Raw genomic sequence first — 15,546 nt, forward strand, 5'->3', positions numbered from 1 at the left:
GGCGACTGTGCGCACGGCTGCGGGCCCGCCCGCCGGCCTGCGTCAGAGCCGGAGTTTTCCACTGACGGAGGCAGGAGCTGGAGGAGGAGCCGCCGCGGGGGCCGGAGCGCGCAGCTGAGCGGCGGGCCGGGCGGGCAGACGGGCAGACGCGCGGGGAGGCGGGGAAGGGCAGTCACGGGCTGAGGAGCAGCCGAATCCAGTCGAGCCTCGCCGATCCCGAGCCTGAGCAGCGCCCGCCGAACCCGGCCCGGGGATGCGAAGCTGAGCCTGATCCTTCCAGTCTCTAGGATCCGTGCCGGCCAGTGCCGCCACCTACGAGAAGCTCTCCAGGATTGCAGCAGGTCAGTCCTCCGGTCCCCGGTCCCCGTCCCCCGTCCGCCGGATCATCTACCCCGGTCTTCTCCCCCCTTCCCTGATACCTCCCCCCCAGCTCCCCTTCCCCCTCCCGGGACCGCAGTCCTGGCGGGCGCCTCCGGGCTCCGCCGGACAGCCGCGGACGGCCGGCGAGGGAAGGTTCCCGTAGAGTCCGCCTTTCGCCCCGCCCCCTCCCAAGTTTCCTGCTCCCCTCCCCCGGCCCGCCCGGGGATGGATTCCTGGGCGGGCAGGAAGCTGGAGTAGGTAGGTGGGGGAGCAAGATTGCGGTGGGAGGTGGGGGGGGGGGGGTCTGGCCCCGGCCCGCAGGCGCCAACCGGATCTCCGAGCGCTTCTGACTTCGCGGGCCGCCGGGAAGTGAGCAGACTCAGGGCGGGAAAGAGCCAGGGGGAGGGCAGAACTACGGTGCGGGAACCCGCGCCCCCCACCCCCACCCCAGCTAGCCCGGCCGCGGCCCCCGGGCGGGGGAGGCGGGGGAGGCGGGGGCTGGGTCTTTGGGAAGCCGGCCGGCCTCGATCGTGCGGGGACCGTGGGGGCTCCCAGCACGTGCGGCTCTCCCGTGTCACCTGTGGGTGCGGGGGGGCGCTCGGGGTCGTGTGCGGGGAGCACGAGCGAGTGTGTGTGAGTGTGGGTGTCCGGGTGACAGCGGCGGCGGCGCCGTGTGTGTCACTGTGGGCTCGGGGTGACACTGACCGAGGATGTGTCACCGTATGTGTGTGTCTGTATGACTGTGTCTCCGGGTGAGTCAGACTGGCACAGGACGTCAGAGGGGAGGGACGTCGTGGGTCATCCCCCCGCACCGTGGCTGGCACGAACTAGGAAACTGAGGCCCGACACGGGTCCGTTGGGACTTTGCCGGCCCTTGAGAGCTTGTGCTCGGGCTCTGCCTCTGCCGCTGACAGTTCGCCCTCCAGTGCTCCCCTCCTCCCCACCCCCTTGGCCACAATCCAATTAAGGCCGGACCCTACCCCTCCCTTTCCCCTTTAACCCACCTGGAGCGTGGGGCCAGCCTTAGACACCCAGCCCGGGATCTCTTCCAGTTCTCCGACAGGTCCTACCTGAGAACTCGGGGCAGGCCTTGGGCCAGGAGGAGTTTGCGCCCCTCCCCCCTCGCAGGGACTCCTGGATCCTGGAGGAGGGGGAGGGGGGTGGGGGAGGGGAAGCCGAAAGGAGATCGGGCTCTCGCTGTCCGTCCCGGCGACCTCGGCTGTCATACCCAGAGGCTCCCCCGCTCACGTTCTCCTACAAACCCCGAAAGACGAGCCAGCATCGATTTATTTGCCCAAACCGGCCAGCAACTTCTATTCCGGATGGATCTGGTTCCCTTTTGACTTTGCATCCCCCCTGCCCCATCCCCTCCCATCCAGTAGGTACTTAATAAATGCTTGTCGATTGATCATCTCATCCGGGGCTTCTTAACTTTTGTATCCTGGGCCCCTCCTCCAGCTCCTTAAGACTGCTAAAAAGCGGCTCTCGGACCCGAGGCAGATCCTTGAGCCCCCGCACCGCACGCAGTTGGCCACTTCACAGGCATTTATTAAGCCCTGTCGGTGTCCTGGCCTTCAAAGAAGCGCTCATTTCCCGGGGGATCCCAGGAGGGAGCTTCGTTTTGGAGAAGAGACCCAGGGAGGGCCGGGCCCAATTCCCACGGGGATGTGAATGTCACAAGCGGGCTTTGAACTTAGGGCCCCCCAGGCCCCAGGCCCTTCCCATCGGACCACACTCCCCCCGGGGAAGGAGGCGCGCGCCCGGCCCCGAGCGCGCTGGGGGCACCGGGAGATCCGGAAACAATGTGACAGGACAATTTGAACGAGAATTGCTTCACTTTCCCCTGAGTAACCGTGGGAAGTCTTCCCGGGGAAGGGGCGCCCGAGGTGACCTCTGAGGGATGTGTGTGTGGAAAAGTAATTTAAAGGTCAGAGAATCGACTTCCTTTACCCCTCCTCTTTTTTTCTTTTATGTGGAGGCATTCTGGGATTAAGGTCACGTGGTTAGTGGGCCTCTGAAGCTGCATTCGAACTCGGGTTCTCCCAACTTGGGCGCTAGCCACTGCACCGCCTCGTGTTGCAGCTGAAGAAATAAACCCAGAAAGGTTAAATGCGGGCCCTTTACTTTGTCACGTAGGGAAGGGTTTCTGAAGTCCGACAGGGGCGGGCCCATGCTAATATATGCAAATAGGAGAGGGGCCGGCCAAGGTGGGGACCTGTCGGGATAGCTACGGCCGCCTTTCTCCGGGTCCCCCAGATACATTTTCTCCCGGGAGCCACTGAGTGGATCAGGCCTGGAGTGACAGGGGCCAGTCCGTGCGGTGTCCTGGGGGGGGAGGGGACTTGAAAGCTTCCCTTCTGTAGAATCTGTCTCAGACAGGGCCACAGCCCTCCCTCCCCCCCTTCCCCTTCAGGGTGGTCGCAGGAGGAGGGATCGGGCTTGCTTTGCAGCCCCCGGAGGGCAGAACCCGCCACTCGTGCAGCATTTTAAAGTTCGCAGCGCCCTGAGCGCAATGCCCTCCGGCCCTCCCGGTTAGACCTTGACATTGTAGCTGTTTGCACCTATTTTACAGATGAGGAGACTGACGGGGGAGCCGGAGATTTCCTCCCTCACCCAGTCTCGGAAAGGACTCGCTGTGGGAGTCGGGAGGCTCTGGGCCAGCAGCGCCCGCTGCCTTTGGAGGCTAGATTTTAATCTCCAGCAGGCTCTCCTTAATTAGCCAGCCTTGACTGCAGGGAAGGTAGTGAGCTCCCCGTCCATGGAAGGGCTCTGAGCGCCTGAGGTCTGGTGAGGAGGATTCCTCTTCTGGGAAATGAGCGTCCAAAGGAGGGTTTGACCAGGGAACTAAACTGACCCCCAGGAAGGTCGTCACTTACCTGCAACTTACAAGGCCTGCTGGCCAATCGCAGGCCAGGTTAGATACGGGGACAGTAGGGTTGTCCTGAGGAGGAAAAAGAAATAGTCCCTGGAGAGAGACAGAGCGACAGAGAGAGACAGAGACAGAGAGACAGAGAGAGACACACACAGAGAGACAGAGAGAGGAAGGAGGGAGAAAGAGACAGACAGAGACACAGAGAGAGAGTGTGAGTGTGTGTGATCCCTCAGCCAGGATCTAAGGTCTCTGTCACCCCTGTTTTCACTCCCCCTCCCATCATTTCACCTTAGTAGCTTGAAGGGAGGAGGGTCAGGGCCCCTCAGTTTGGGGGGAAGGCTCCATGGAGCCGGGTGGTCTCAGAAGCCCAGAATTTTGGACCGGAAAGGGAATGGTCAGAGTATTTAGTCTCAGACTCTTCCTTTGACAGGCAGGGAAACTGAGGCGAATGTTTGGGACAAGGTGAGAAGGCAGCCTCCCGACCCCTGGTCCAGCGAATGTTGTGCCCAGGCTCTCTGGCTGCCTCGGGCCGGCTCTGGGATTTTGCGTGTCTGGGGCTCCTCTGTCTCTTTTTCTTCTTGACTTTTGTGCCTCCCCCCCCCCCCTTCCCCTGCTGTCTTGTGGAACTCCCCTCCAAGGAAAGGCCGCCCCCCTCTCTAATAATGGGGCCCTCCGGCACCGCTGTGGCCGGGCCCGGGTCCGAGGGCTTCCAGGGCTTCCCGACTCCGGCTGTGGACAGAAGGAGCTTTGGAAGTTTAAAAGGACAAATTCCTGAAATTCCTGCCCGGCCTGGAGGAGGGGGATGGGCTGCTGATGGGGTCGGGGGAGGGGAGCGCCAGTCCCAGAGCATCGGCTCCTGCCCGTGCCAGGGAAGCGCGGAAGCCGGAGCCGCGGGAGCCGAGTGCGGATTCTGGCTCTGCCCCTTGAGAGCTCCGAGCCTTTGGGTGAGTCCGTCCCCCCTCCGCGGCTTCCCTTCTCTTCCGGATGTCAGGCTTGGCCGGGGGGCTCCCCGCTGCCGGCGGCCGCCCTCCCGCAGGATGCTCGGTGGGATGGGCCCGAGGGGAGCCGCTCCTAGGAGGGATGGAGGGGAGCCTCCTCCGAGGCCCCCAGACGCCCCCGCGGCCCTCTCCCAGCGTGCTCCAGGAAACCGCACGGGTCACAGAGGGGAGCATTTGGTTAAACCGAGTCCCCCGGGCCCGGGACGGACCTTCAGCGTCAGCCCAAGGTGGCTGTTCTCCCGGGCTGAGAGCGGGCAAAGCTGACGCGCCCCCCACCCCCGGCTGGGGCTGCCCGGGAGGCCGCTTCCTCCTCCCCCTGCTGTACCCTGCAGTGTCCCCCCACCCCCGTACCCTGCAGTGCCCCCTCCCCCCCGTACCCCGCAGTGCCCCCTCCCCCCATGCCCACGCAGTGCCCGGGGCCCATCCTGGAGGTCTGCCTTTCCTACGGCCGTGGCCCCTCGCCCCGGGGACTCCCAGCTCTGGTCTTGGGGCCCATTTCCTCCCTCCCCCTCTCCCCTTTGCTGGGCTACCTCTCTCCCAGAGCAGCTTCCCTGCCCCAGTTTGGGGGGGGGGGGGCGCTGGCTGGCCAGACTCCAAGCGGGGCCGGCTGGAGAAGCCTTTCCCAGGCCCTTCCCCCGAGATGGTTCCCAAGTTAGCCTGGCACTGACACAGAGTTGTTTGGGCCCCCCCAGTGCACTGAGGAAAGGGGCTTCGGTCTCCCCAGCACTTAGGGCCTGGCACATAGTAGGCCCTAGTAACTTTGTCGCAGGACTGGCACATAGTAGGCACTGAACCCTCACACGGGGTTCACAGCTCAGTTCACAACTTTAGCACAGTGCCTGGCACATAGGCCCTTAGTAGGCACATAGTAGGCACTTAATAACCCTAACACATAGCCTGATACGTACTGCCTGATAAACTTAGCGTAATATTTGATATGTGGCAGATAAACTTAGTATCATTAAGATGGGGCTAGCACATAGTAGGCACTTAACCCTAGGACAGGGCCTCACATAGTAGGTGCTCAATAACCCTAACATAGTACATGGCACATAGTAGGCACTTAATGAGTTTATCCCAGGAGTGGCACATAGTAGGCATTTAATAACCCTACCACATGGCCTGACACATAGTAGATGCTTAATAAGTTTAGCGTAGTACTTGATACAGTATATATGGATACATAGTACTATGGATACATAATAAACATTTAATAACCTTTAATACAGGACCAGTACATAGTAAGCAGTTAACACCCTTAGCACCGTGGCTGGCACATAGTAGGCTCTGAATAACCCGGGGGTTCCGCAGGGGCCCTTTCTGAGGTGGCGTTTGGGGGGCTGCCTCCCTCTTCCTTCAGCCCGGCTTGGGCGCCGGGGACTCCTTTCAGGGGGAGTGTCAAGCGTGGGGCCGGGAGCCCGAGGAGGGGCTGGGGGCTTGTTGTTGTTTGCGGTTTGGTCGTTGAGGGGAGCGAGCGCGAACCCCGGAAGCAGCTGGCCCGGCGCTGACACACGTGTTCCTCTGGCTCTCGGAGCCCCCTCGGTGGGGGAGTAGGATTAGCATTCTAATGAGGACGCGGGCGCCGGGTGGGCGGCGGCCCTTAGCGAAGGGGCCGAGCGACAGCGGGCAGTCCTGGCACGGACGGCCTCCCGTGAGGTGGCGGGGGGGGGGGGGGCGGGAGGGGGTGAAGGCAGCTGGGAGGTGGGTCAGGCTGGGACTGGGTGGCTGGGTGAGCCTTGCCCCGGACCAGAAATCCAACCCCCACCCTTGCCATCTGTTCTGGCCGGGGGCCAAGGAAGTGGCAGCTCAGATGAGCACCTGCAGCCAGGCCCGGGCCCCTGGGAGCCACAGACCGAGGGGAGGGGAGCACGGTGGGAGAGGGGGAGGAAGGAGGAGGCGGGAGAGGGGCCACTGGCCCGGACAGGAGGGGAGGACCTGGGCTGGGCAGGGGGGCCGTGCCGGAGGAGGGAGACCCGCCCGACTCTGTGACCCCATTTGGGGTTTCTTGGAGAGATCCTGGAGCGTTTGGCCGTTTTCTGGAAACTGAGGCAAACGGTAAAGTGTTGTACCTAGTAAGTGTCTGCGGCCGGATTTGAAGGGGATGCAGTCCTGGCTCCCAGCTCTGAGTCAGGCTGGGAGATGGGAGGAATGATACGGAGGTCTCAAAGCGGGGCTGGGGAAGGCAGAGGAGGCAGGGGAGCGGAATGAAGCCGGGAGCAGGGGCCGGCAGGAGCGCCTTCTGGGGGCCGTGACGGTCCGTCCGGGGTCCCCTCCTCCGGCCCGATTTTGGATGGGCCGGGGAGAGGTTCCCGGGGTTCATCGTCCCCCCAGGTGCTTCCTGTGTTCTAAACTGCGTTTCAGCAGTAAATAGCCCGTTCCCAGAGACGCTTCTTGCGCAGCAGCTGCTCGCTTCCGACCCCAGCCCTCCCTTCTGAAGCTCCTGCCTTTTAATCGGCGGCAGCGGGAAAAACAGCACCTGTGCCCCCAGTCCTCGGCCTCTCCCTTTTTGGCCCAGTGCTTGTAAAGCCCGGCCCTGCCTCCTGGAGCGCCCCTGTCGGGCCCATTTGGTCCCCACGCGAGCTGCCAGAAGCGGATGGCGGGCCTCAGTTGGGAGGAGTCGGGAATTTCCCATCACTCCCCGGGAAGATGCTCCAGCACAGAGAAGGAGCTGGGCCAAGGGGGTGTCACCAGTGCGTGTGGCCCGGGGCAGCGGGGGCCTGTTCTCCGGGGGCCCGGGGCAGTGGGGGACCCGCCCTCCGGGGGCTTGGGCCGCCTCTCCCCGCGCCCAGGGCTGTCGCTCCTCTCGGCCTTTCGAGAGGAGTTGGGTGTCCCGGATTACCGACCTTTTGGTCTTGGGCCAGGCTCTCAGAGAAGCCGGAGCCGGGGCCCGGCTTGTTTGTCATTTGATGCTGGCAGCAGCGAGCGCCGACATAATAGTCACTCCTGGGTCACTGCGAAATCCCGCTCTCCCTCCCCGACTTCTCAGGTGTCTCGCCTCTCTCTGGTTCTCGTCGCTAATTCCTCACCAACACCCGGAGACCGCCTTCTACTACCTTCTGGAGTGGGGTGGGGGCCTCAGAGCAGAAGGGCCCAATCTGGGGGGCTGCCCCGGGCCTCTGGGCCGTCTGAGGGAAGGCCGCCCCTGCCAGGGCCGCGATCTCTGCTGCCCTCCCCCTCTGGCTGACTTGGGCCCGTGGGCTTGAATGAAACTGAGGCTGCCCAGCCTCCGCCTGGAGAGGGTGCCCGGGCCGGGCAGAGACGCTGAGCTCTGGGAATGGGAATGTGGGCATCGGGGCCAAGTCAGAGAGGGAGCTGCCGGCCCGTCTCTGTCTCCCTGTCTCCCTGTCTCCGTCTCTTTCTTCTCCCCTCTCCCCCTCCTTTCCTCTTTCTGTCTGTGTCTCTGTATCTTTCTCTTTCTGTCTCTCTCTCTCTTCCCCTCCCTCTCTCTCTCTATCTCTCTGTCTTTCTCCCCCCTCTATCTCTCTCTCTGTCTCTCTCCCCCTCTATCTCTCTGTCTCTCTCCCCCTCTATCTCTCTCTCTGTCTCTCTCCCCCTCTATCTCTCTCTCTGTCTCTATCTCTCTGTCTCTATCTCTCTCTGTCTCTCTCTCTCCCCCTCTATCTCTCTCTGTCTCTCTCCCCCTCTATCTCTCTTTCTCTTTCTCCCCCTCTATCTCTCTCTCTGTCTCTCTCCCCCTCTATCTCTCTCTGTCTCTCTCCCCCTCTATCTCTCTTTCTCTTTCTCCCCCTCTATCTCTCTCTCTGTCTCTTTCTCTGTCTCTCTCCCCCTCTATCTCTCTCTCTGTCTCTCTCCCCCTCTATCTCTCTCTCTCTCTCTTTCTCCCTCTCTATCTCTCTGTCTCTGTCTCTCCCCCCCCTTCCGTTCTGTTGCATCCAAGTCTCCTGCCAGAGCCTTCTGCTGAGCCGAACAGTTACTAAGAATAACTTTACTCTATCACTGCTGGCAGCCCAGCGAGGGGGGGCGGGGGGGGGGCTCCTCAGTCCCGGGGCGGCAGGTCCCGCCCACGCCCACACTCGCACACGCACAGATGCCCACGTCCTCCCCCCTCCCGGGCTGACTCATACACAGGCTCATCTTCCAGGAATCCTCTCCGAACAGGGTTGCCGTAACCCAGGGAGGGAGGGAGGGAGGGAGGGCTCGGCCTGGTCCGGCTCAGGAGAAGCTCCCTTTGTCGATGGAGACTGGGGGGGGAGGGCCTGGCTCCTCCTTCCCGGGGGCGGTTTCCTGGTCAACCCCATTGTACAGAGGGGCAGCCTGAGGCAAAACTAGGCTGAGTGACTGGGGGAGAGGCATTGGGGGGGGGGGGCTGGCGCAGGAAACAGACTTGGTCTGTGCCCTTCGGGGAGGAGGATGCTGAAAATGGGGGGCGGGGGCCCAGCCGGCGGCCTTGGGCGGTTCCCCGAGACCCGGAGCTGGGGCGAGGGCGAGGGGTCGGGTCTCCGCTCGCGCTCCCGAGAGACCGGGATCGCGCCCTCCTGGGGACTGACCGCCGGGCTCCGCGTGTCCTTGCAGGCGCAGCCATGATGAGCGGGCTTCTGAAGAGGAAGTTTGACCAGCTGGACGACGATACTTCGGCCTCCTCCGTCTCGTCCCCCTACTCGCGCTCCTGCTCGCCGACCTCCTCCGAGTCCTCGAGCTGGGACTCTGACGAGGAGGTGCCCCCGGCTGCCTTCGTGCCCAGGGACCTTGTCGGTGAGTGCCCCTTCCCGCCGTGGCCGTGGCCGTGGCCGTGACCGTGGCCGTGACCGCGGCCGGCCGCAGAGCCCCCGGGCCTGCAGCTTGGCCGAATGCCTTCTCCCCCAGGGGGAGTTAGCCCTCCCTTTGGCAGATGAGGAACTCGGGTTCCTCAGACCATAGATTGTTTCCGGTGGGGAGCGCGCCCTTTGGGCCCCGGCTGAGGAACCGCTCAGAAAACGCTCTCCCGGGCCCGGGGCCTGTCAGGGACAGAGGATCCTGTGGCGGCGGAGGCGCCGCATTAAAAGGGAATGTGCAGACCCCAGGTTAAGGCCCCGATTTAGAGCCAGACAACACCAGGCGGTCACAGGCCGAGGGGAAGCTGAGGCTGGGAGAAGCCCCGGGGCGGGAGGCAGCCAGTGGGGCGAGGTCTGAGCGGCCTCCCCGGCTTTTCTCCCAGGAGGGCAGCTGGGGGCGGGAAGGCCTCCCAAAGAGGGGCCGGCGGCCCCGGCCTCTGCGTCCGGCCTCTGAGCCTCTCCTTGCCTCCGTCTCCAGCCCCGTCCATCCTCAAGAAGAGCCGGCGCTCTCCAGCGCGCAGCGTGACCTTTGCCGGAGTGACCGTCTTCTACTTCCCGAGATGCCAGGGCTTCACCAGCGTGCCCAGCCGAGGGGGCTGCACCCTGGGCATGGTGAGGAGGCACAGCGCCTGCTGCCACTTCAGCCTGGAGGGCTTTGCCCAAGAGCAGGCCCGCTCCCGGAAGGAGAAGCTGCACATGAGGCTGAGGGAGGAGAAGCTGGAGGCCCTGAAGTGGAAGGTAGGAGGGACTCCCCGCACACGCACAGTGCAGCACATGGGTGCCAACAGCGCCCGCGTGCAAACAGCACCCACATGCCAACAGCGCCCGCGTGCAAACAACACCCACGTGCCAATAGCGCCCGCGTGCAAACAACACCCACGTGCCAACAGCGCCCGCGTGCAAACAACACCCACGTGCCAATAGCGCCCGCGTGCAAACAACACCCACGTGCCAACAGCGCCCTCGTGCAAACACCTATGTGCCAACAGTGCCCATGTGCAAACAATGCCCATGTGCCAACCGTCCGCGTGCAAACAACGCCCACGTGCCAACAGTGCCCCCATGCATGCACACCCACACGCAAGCAGCTCACACGTGCATGCACACCCACGTGCATGCTAGCTCACAGTATGGTGCACACATGCATGTACACTCACATGTACAGTGCAGCAATGCATGCAAGCAGTGAACACCCACATGCAAACCGTGCAGCACATGTGTGCAAACACTCATGCACACTAACCCATAAGTGTGCACTCACATGCGTGCACAGTGCAGCAGACATGTACACGCACACAGTGCATGCATATGTACAATGCAGTCCATGTGTGCAAACACGTGCATGCACACCTACACACACTGCGGAGCACCACAGTGCTCATGGGCACAGTGCAGTATATATGGGCAAACACACTCATGCATGCACCCGCAGCATGTGTGCAAACACAGTGAATGCATAGTACAGGGCAGCATACATGTACACGCACAGCACAGCACACGTGTACAGCCACATGCATGCACAGTGCAGCACATACGTGCAAGCACGCCCAGTACATGTACAGTGCAGTCTGTACGTGCAAACCCCGGGCGGGCACACAGTGCATTACATGTCACCCACATGCAGACGCTCACGCGTGTGTGCACGGGCACAGGGCACTTTCTGCACCTTCTGTTTCCCAGAAGAGCTGATCGGCACCTTGGGGCCCCCCACGCACTTGGCCGCGGGAGGGCGCCAGCTTTCCTGCAGACCTTCCCGTGGTGTCCGTGGGCAGCCCGAGGGCCCCCACCGTCCTTTTGGACGCGGCCGCTCTCCAGGAGCGCCCTGGCCCGCGTGGGTTCTGGCCCCTCGTTGGCTCTTTCTGGCTGAGGCCGCCCGGTAGTTTTTCAGGGGAGCCTGGAGCCCCCGTGGAAGTGGTGTTTTGGCCCCGGTTCTGCGCCGCCCCGGCCCGGGCTGTGCCTTCTTACCCACGTCGCCCTTCGGCCCCTCCAGGTGAAGGACAGCGAGACGCCGGAGCCCGAGGAGCCGCACCCGCTGCCCCCGGAGGAGCCGGACGTGGAGGTGACCGAGGAGGAGCTGGACAGCGGAGCCTTCCTGCAGCCGTACTCGGCCCGACAGCGGCGCCGGCTGCTCCGGGCCACGGGCGTGCGGCGGATCGACCGGGAGGAGAAGCAGGAGCTGCAGGCCATCCGGCTCTCCCGGGAGGACTGTGGCTGCAAGTGCCAGGACGTGTGTGACCCCGAGACCTGCAGCTGCACCGTGGCTGGGATCAAATGCCAGGTGGGTCCCTGGGAGGGGCGGAGGGGAGCCTGGGGGAGGGGAGGAAGGGCCTCCTGAACCTCCATCTCTTTTTTTTTTTAGTAACATTTTATTGACAGAACCCATGCCAGGGTAATTTTTACAGCATTATCCCTTGTACTCACTTCTGTTCTGATTTTTCCCCTCCCTCCCTCCACCCCCTCCCTTAGATGGCAAGCAGTTCTTTACATGTTGAATGGGTTACAGTATATCCTAGATACAATATATGTTTGCAGAACCGAACAGTTTTCTTGTTGCACAGGGAGAATTGGATTCAGAAGGTAGAAATAACCCGGGAGGAAAAACATAAATGCAAGCAGTTTATATTCATTCCCCAGTGTTCTTTCTTTGGGTGTAGCTGCTTCTGTCCATCTTTGATCAATTAAGGCTCTCTTTATCAAAGCAGTCCACTTCCATCAGAATACATCCTCAAACAGTATCATTGCTGAGGTATATAATGATCTCCTGGTTCTGCTCATTTCACTCAGCATCAGTCCATGTAGGTCTCTCCAAGCCTCTCTGTATTCATCCTGCTGGTCGTTCCTTACAGAACAATAATATTCCATAACATTCATATACCACAATTTACCCAGCCATTCTCCCATTGATGGGCATCCACTCATTTTCCAGTTTCTGGCCACTACAAACAGGGCTGCCACAAACATTTTGGCACATCCAGGTCCCTTTCCCTTCTTTAGTATCTCTTTGGGGTATAAGCCCAGTAGAAACACTGCTGGATCAAAGGGGATGCACAGCTTGATAACTTTTTGAGCATGGTTCCAAATTCTGAGCCTCCATCTCACTGCCTCTCTCCGCTTCGGCTGCAGATGGACCACACGTCCTTCCCCTGCGGATGCACCAAGGAGGGCTGCGGCAATCCGGAGGGCCGGGTGGAGTTTAACCAGGCCCGCGTGCAGACCCACGCCCTCCACACCCTCACCCGCCTGGAGCTGGAGAGCCAGCAGGAGAGCCCGGGCTGCGAGCCGCTACAGGACGCCTGCGCCGCCTTCGAGGGCCTGGAGGACGAGGCCGGGCCCCTGGGGCCTCCCCCCCCGACCCCGACTTTCCCCTTCCCGCTGGACCTGGGCGAGAGCAGCTGCAGCAGCGACATGAGCGACTCCGCGGCCTCCTCGGCGCCCAGCGAGGACCCGGCCGAGGGGGCGCCCTACGGGGGAGCCCCGCCCCCGGGGACGTCCGAGGGGGACGACGACGATGGCCTGGCGCGGCTCCTGCATTTCGGCGACCCCGACGTCCCGGAAGCGGACGAGGAGGAAGGGGCCGCGGCCCCCGGCACGCCCCAGGGCCCGGATCACTTCGGCTTCCCCTCCCTGGACCTGTTTGGCGCGGCCGACGGCTACCCCGGCCACATCTCCGGCCTCGTCTCCGACTGCCTGGATGAGAACGCCAACCAGGACGCCCTCTGCTGCCTGAGCGGCCTCCCCGGGCGGCCGGCCGCGGGCCCCGCGCCCTGCTGGCCCCTCCCTCCCTCCACAGACAGCTGCAAGAGTTACACAGACCTGTCGTCCTCCGACTCCCTGGATCTCTTCCAGTCCTTCTCCGACTACAGCCTGGGCCCGCTCTACCCCTCGCCCAAGGACTCGGAGAGCGGGGAGACCCTGCCCGGGCCGCAGCCCGCCTTCGCCCCCGCCGGCGACCCCGCCGCCTGCTTCCTGGAGTCCCTCATCGGCCTCTCGGAGTCGGTGCCCGAGATGCCCGCCCCCTTCTCGGACAGCCAGCTGCTGGAGGACGCCATCAAGTCGTCCCTCATGGAGATGGTGAAGGTCTGAGGCCCGCGGCGGCGGCGGCGTCACTCAGGGACTGGGGGTCCTGTCGCGGCGGAGCCGGCCGAGCGTCCGGAACGTGATTGGCGCTCGCGCCCGGCTCCTGCGGCGCCGACGGGGCGACCCCTTTCGTATTTATTGCAAACCGAAAGGACTGGCGCGGTTACTGGCGCCGAAAATAATATAAGTCTTATTTAAACCGATCGTACGTACCTCAGATGTATTGGGGGCCGCGCAGGCCCGTTATTTTTTTATTAGAATACATCTGTATTTATTATTATTATTTTTTCTTACGCTCTGTACCGAGGAGAGCACGGAGGTTTTGGGCACAAACTGAAAGGTACGGTGGGAGACCCACCCCCCGTCTGAGCCCCCGTCTGAGACTCTGCGCCTCCTCGTTCCCGCCCATCCAGAGGTTTTGGACAAGAAAAGGCCTTGGATGTCCCGAAAGCCTTTGTCAGCTTTGCCGCCATTCTCAGAGACTAAGGAAGCTCTGGGCCGGAGCAGCCGCCGCTCGGGCCAGACCGCCTCGCCAATGGCGTCGAGGTCGCGGGGCGCGCAGGGCGGCTGGAGGTCGCGGCGCCTCCTTTGGAAACCGAGCCTTTGTAAGTTATTTCTGTAATTTATTGAGAAATTGATGAGGATTTGGCCTGAGGCCGAAGCGATGGGCTCTCCCCGGGCTGGCTGCGCCCCGTCGGCCGCCATCTGTCCAGCTGAGCTGAGCCAGAGAATCAGAACCCGGGGAGCCGTTTCTGCCGCGAAGGGGGCCCTCCCGGTTCCCTGTGGCCGGGCGGTCTGGCTGCTTGTGTGTTCTGATCCGAAGTACCAGCCTGGAAAGGAAACAGTCCGGACTCTGGGGGAGGGCCGAGAAGGGCCGGTGGGGTCCCTGGCCTTTGCCCCGGGGCTAGCCCCTTCACATCCCACCCCACCCGGGAGAGCGAAGCCCCTGCCGGGTCAGCTCCCGGAGCCCCTTCCCATCCCCTCTTGATTGGGAACATTCCAGGCCCACGGTCCCCTCCCCACTGAGCCCTCGGGGGCTTGACCTGGAGCCCTGGTTTCCAAGCTTCCTTTCCCTCCCTGCTCCGGGACACAAGGGGGTAGAGAGGAGAGTATGGAGGAAAGGGGCTGCCCGAGCACGGGGCAGCTAGCAGGGGTGGTGACTGGCCAGCTTCCCCTCTGGGGCATCAGGACCCCCTTCCCCTTCTCCCTCTCTCCCCATAGATTTTACAGATTGTCAGAATATCAGCATTTTCCAGGCTCATTCTCTTTGCCAAAAATCAACGTTTCCTTCCTGGGTTGGGTGCTCAGCACAGACAGAATGGGCATCCGCCCCGGCCCCAGCGCTTCTGGGGTCGCCATCCCTCGGGTCACTTATCCTCCTGTACATATGTCATGATTATTTTGCTTAAAGGTACAAGTAAAGAAAATGCTTTATTTTTAACGTCCCGTCTCTCTCGATTTGTCTCGCCGACATAAAACCCGACGCTGGGGCTGGCAGCGGCTCCCGAGCCCGGCCTTGGGGGCAGTGCCCGGGATGCCAGCTCGTTCCCAGAAACGTGGCAAGAAACGCAGAGCCAGCTGGGCCCGCCGGTTCCAGACCCCGAGGGGCTTGGGTGCCGGAGTCTGTTCCACCACTTGGGGGGTCCCCCCGCCCCAGGCTGGGGGCCACAGATGCCTCCCCTCCCCCCTGGAAGCTGCAGTTGCCTCACCTGGCCTCCCTCGATGGGGGGTGGGGGGGAGGGGAGGGGCTGCACTGCCAAGCTGACAGTGAAACCCTTGCTTAGTCAATCAACAAACCTCAACGACGCCCATAGTCTGAGCTGGGCCTGCGAACGCCCCTCCCGTTTACTCGAGAAGTCTGATGTTTTTCAGTCCCTTCTGACCCCATTTGGTGAATTCCTGGGAGAAGTCCTGGAATGGTCGGCCGTTTCCTTCTCCAACTCACTTTACAGATGAGGAAACCGAGGCAGAGGGGAGCCGGGCGAGGCTCCGGGGTGGCTCGTTTTCAGCCCGGACCGAGGCTCCCCGAGTGTGTCCAAAGGCAGAGTCTGCCCGAGACCCCCTGTTCTCCCCGGGGTGGGTGGTCCTCTCGGAGCCGCCTCCCCGTTGCTTTCCTGGGCTTCTGACCCACAAGTCCTGGGCCTTGTCACCCTGGACGGGCTGGGAAGGCTTTATTCCCGCCTTCTGGGGTTCCCATGAGCCCCTGCTGCCGCCGGAGCCAGGCTGGCCTCTAGGCTGGATGAAATCCTTCCCCGGGAGATCTTCCTGCCAGGCCCAAGGTGGCCCGGCCTCCTCTGGGGCCATTCCTGGTCTCCCCGAGGGCTCCTCCAGCCAGGAGGGCCCCTGATCGTGGCAGAGCCGGGGAAGGGCCCGAGAGCTCCTCCCCTGCTCAGTCGGCCGGACAGCCAGGGCTGCACCTGCAAGGGAACGGCCTCTGGCCTCAGGTTCCCTGGCTTCAAAATGGACA

The 15,546-nt window shown here is 62.6% G+C and overlaps 1 protein-coding gene across 1 annotated transcript; it reads left to right on the forward strand.

The window, feature by feature from the left end:
• The first annotated feature begins 241 nt into the window (after positions 1 to 241).
• Positions 242 to 14,520, forward strand: CSRNP1 (cysteine and serine rich nuclear protein 1). The gene is made up of 5 exons (XM_051979352.1): positions 242 to 341; positions 8,764 to 8,943; positions 9,481 to 9,740; positions 10,993 to 11,280; positions 12,126 to 14,520. Exons 2-5 carry the CDS (start codon positions 8,772 to 8,774, stop codon positions 13,083 to 13,085), a joined length of 1,680 nt encoding a protein of 559 aa, XP_051835312.1. The 5' UTR covers positions 242 to 341; positions 8,764 to 8,771; the 3' UTR covers positions 13,086 to 14,520.
• The last annotated feature ends 1,026 nt before the right edge of the window (positions 14,521 to 15,546 follow it).

The sequence above is a fragment of the Antechinus flavipes genome, chromosome 1 (assembly GCF_016432865.1).
Source record: "Antechinus flavipes isolate AdamAnt ecotype Samford, QLD, Australia chromosome 1, AdamAnt_v2, whole genome shotgun sequence".
NCBI classification, from domain to species: Eukaryota; Metazoa; Chordata; class Mammalia; order Dasyuromorphia; family Dasyuridae; genus Antechinus; species Antechinus flavipes.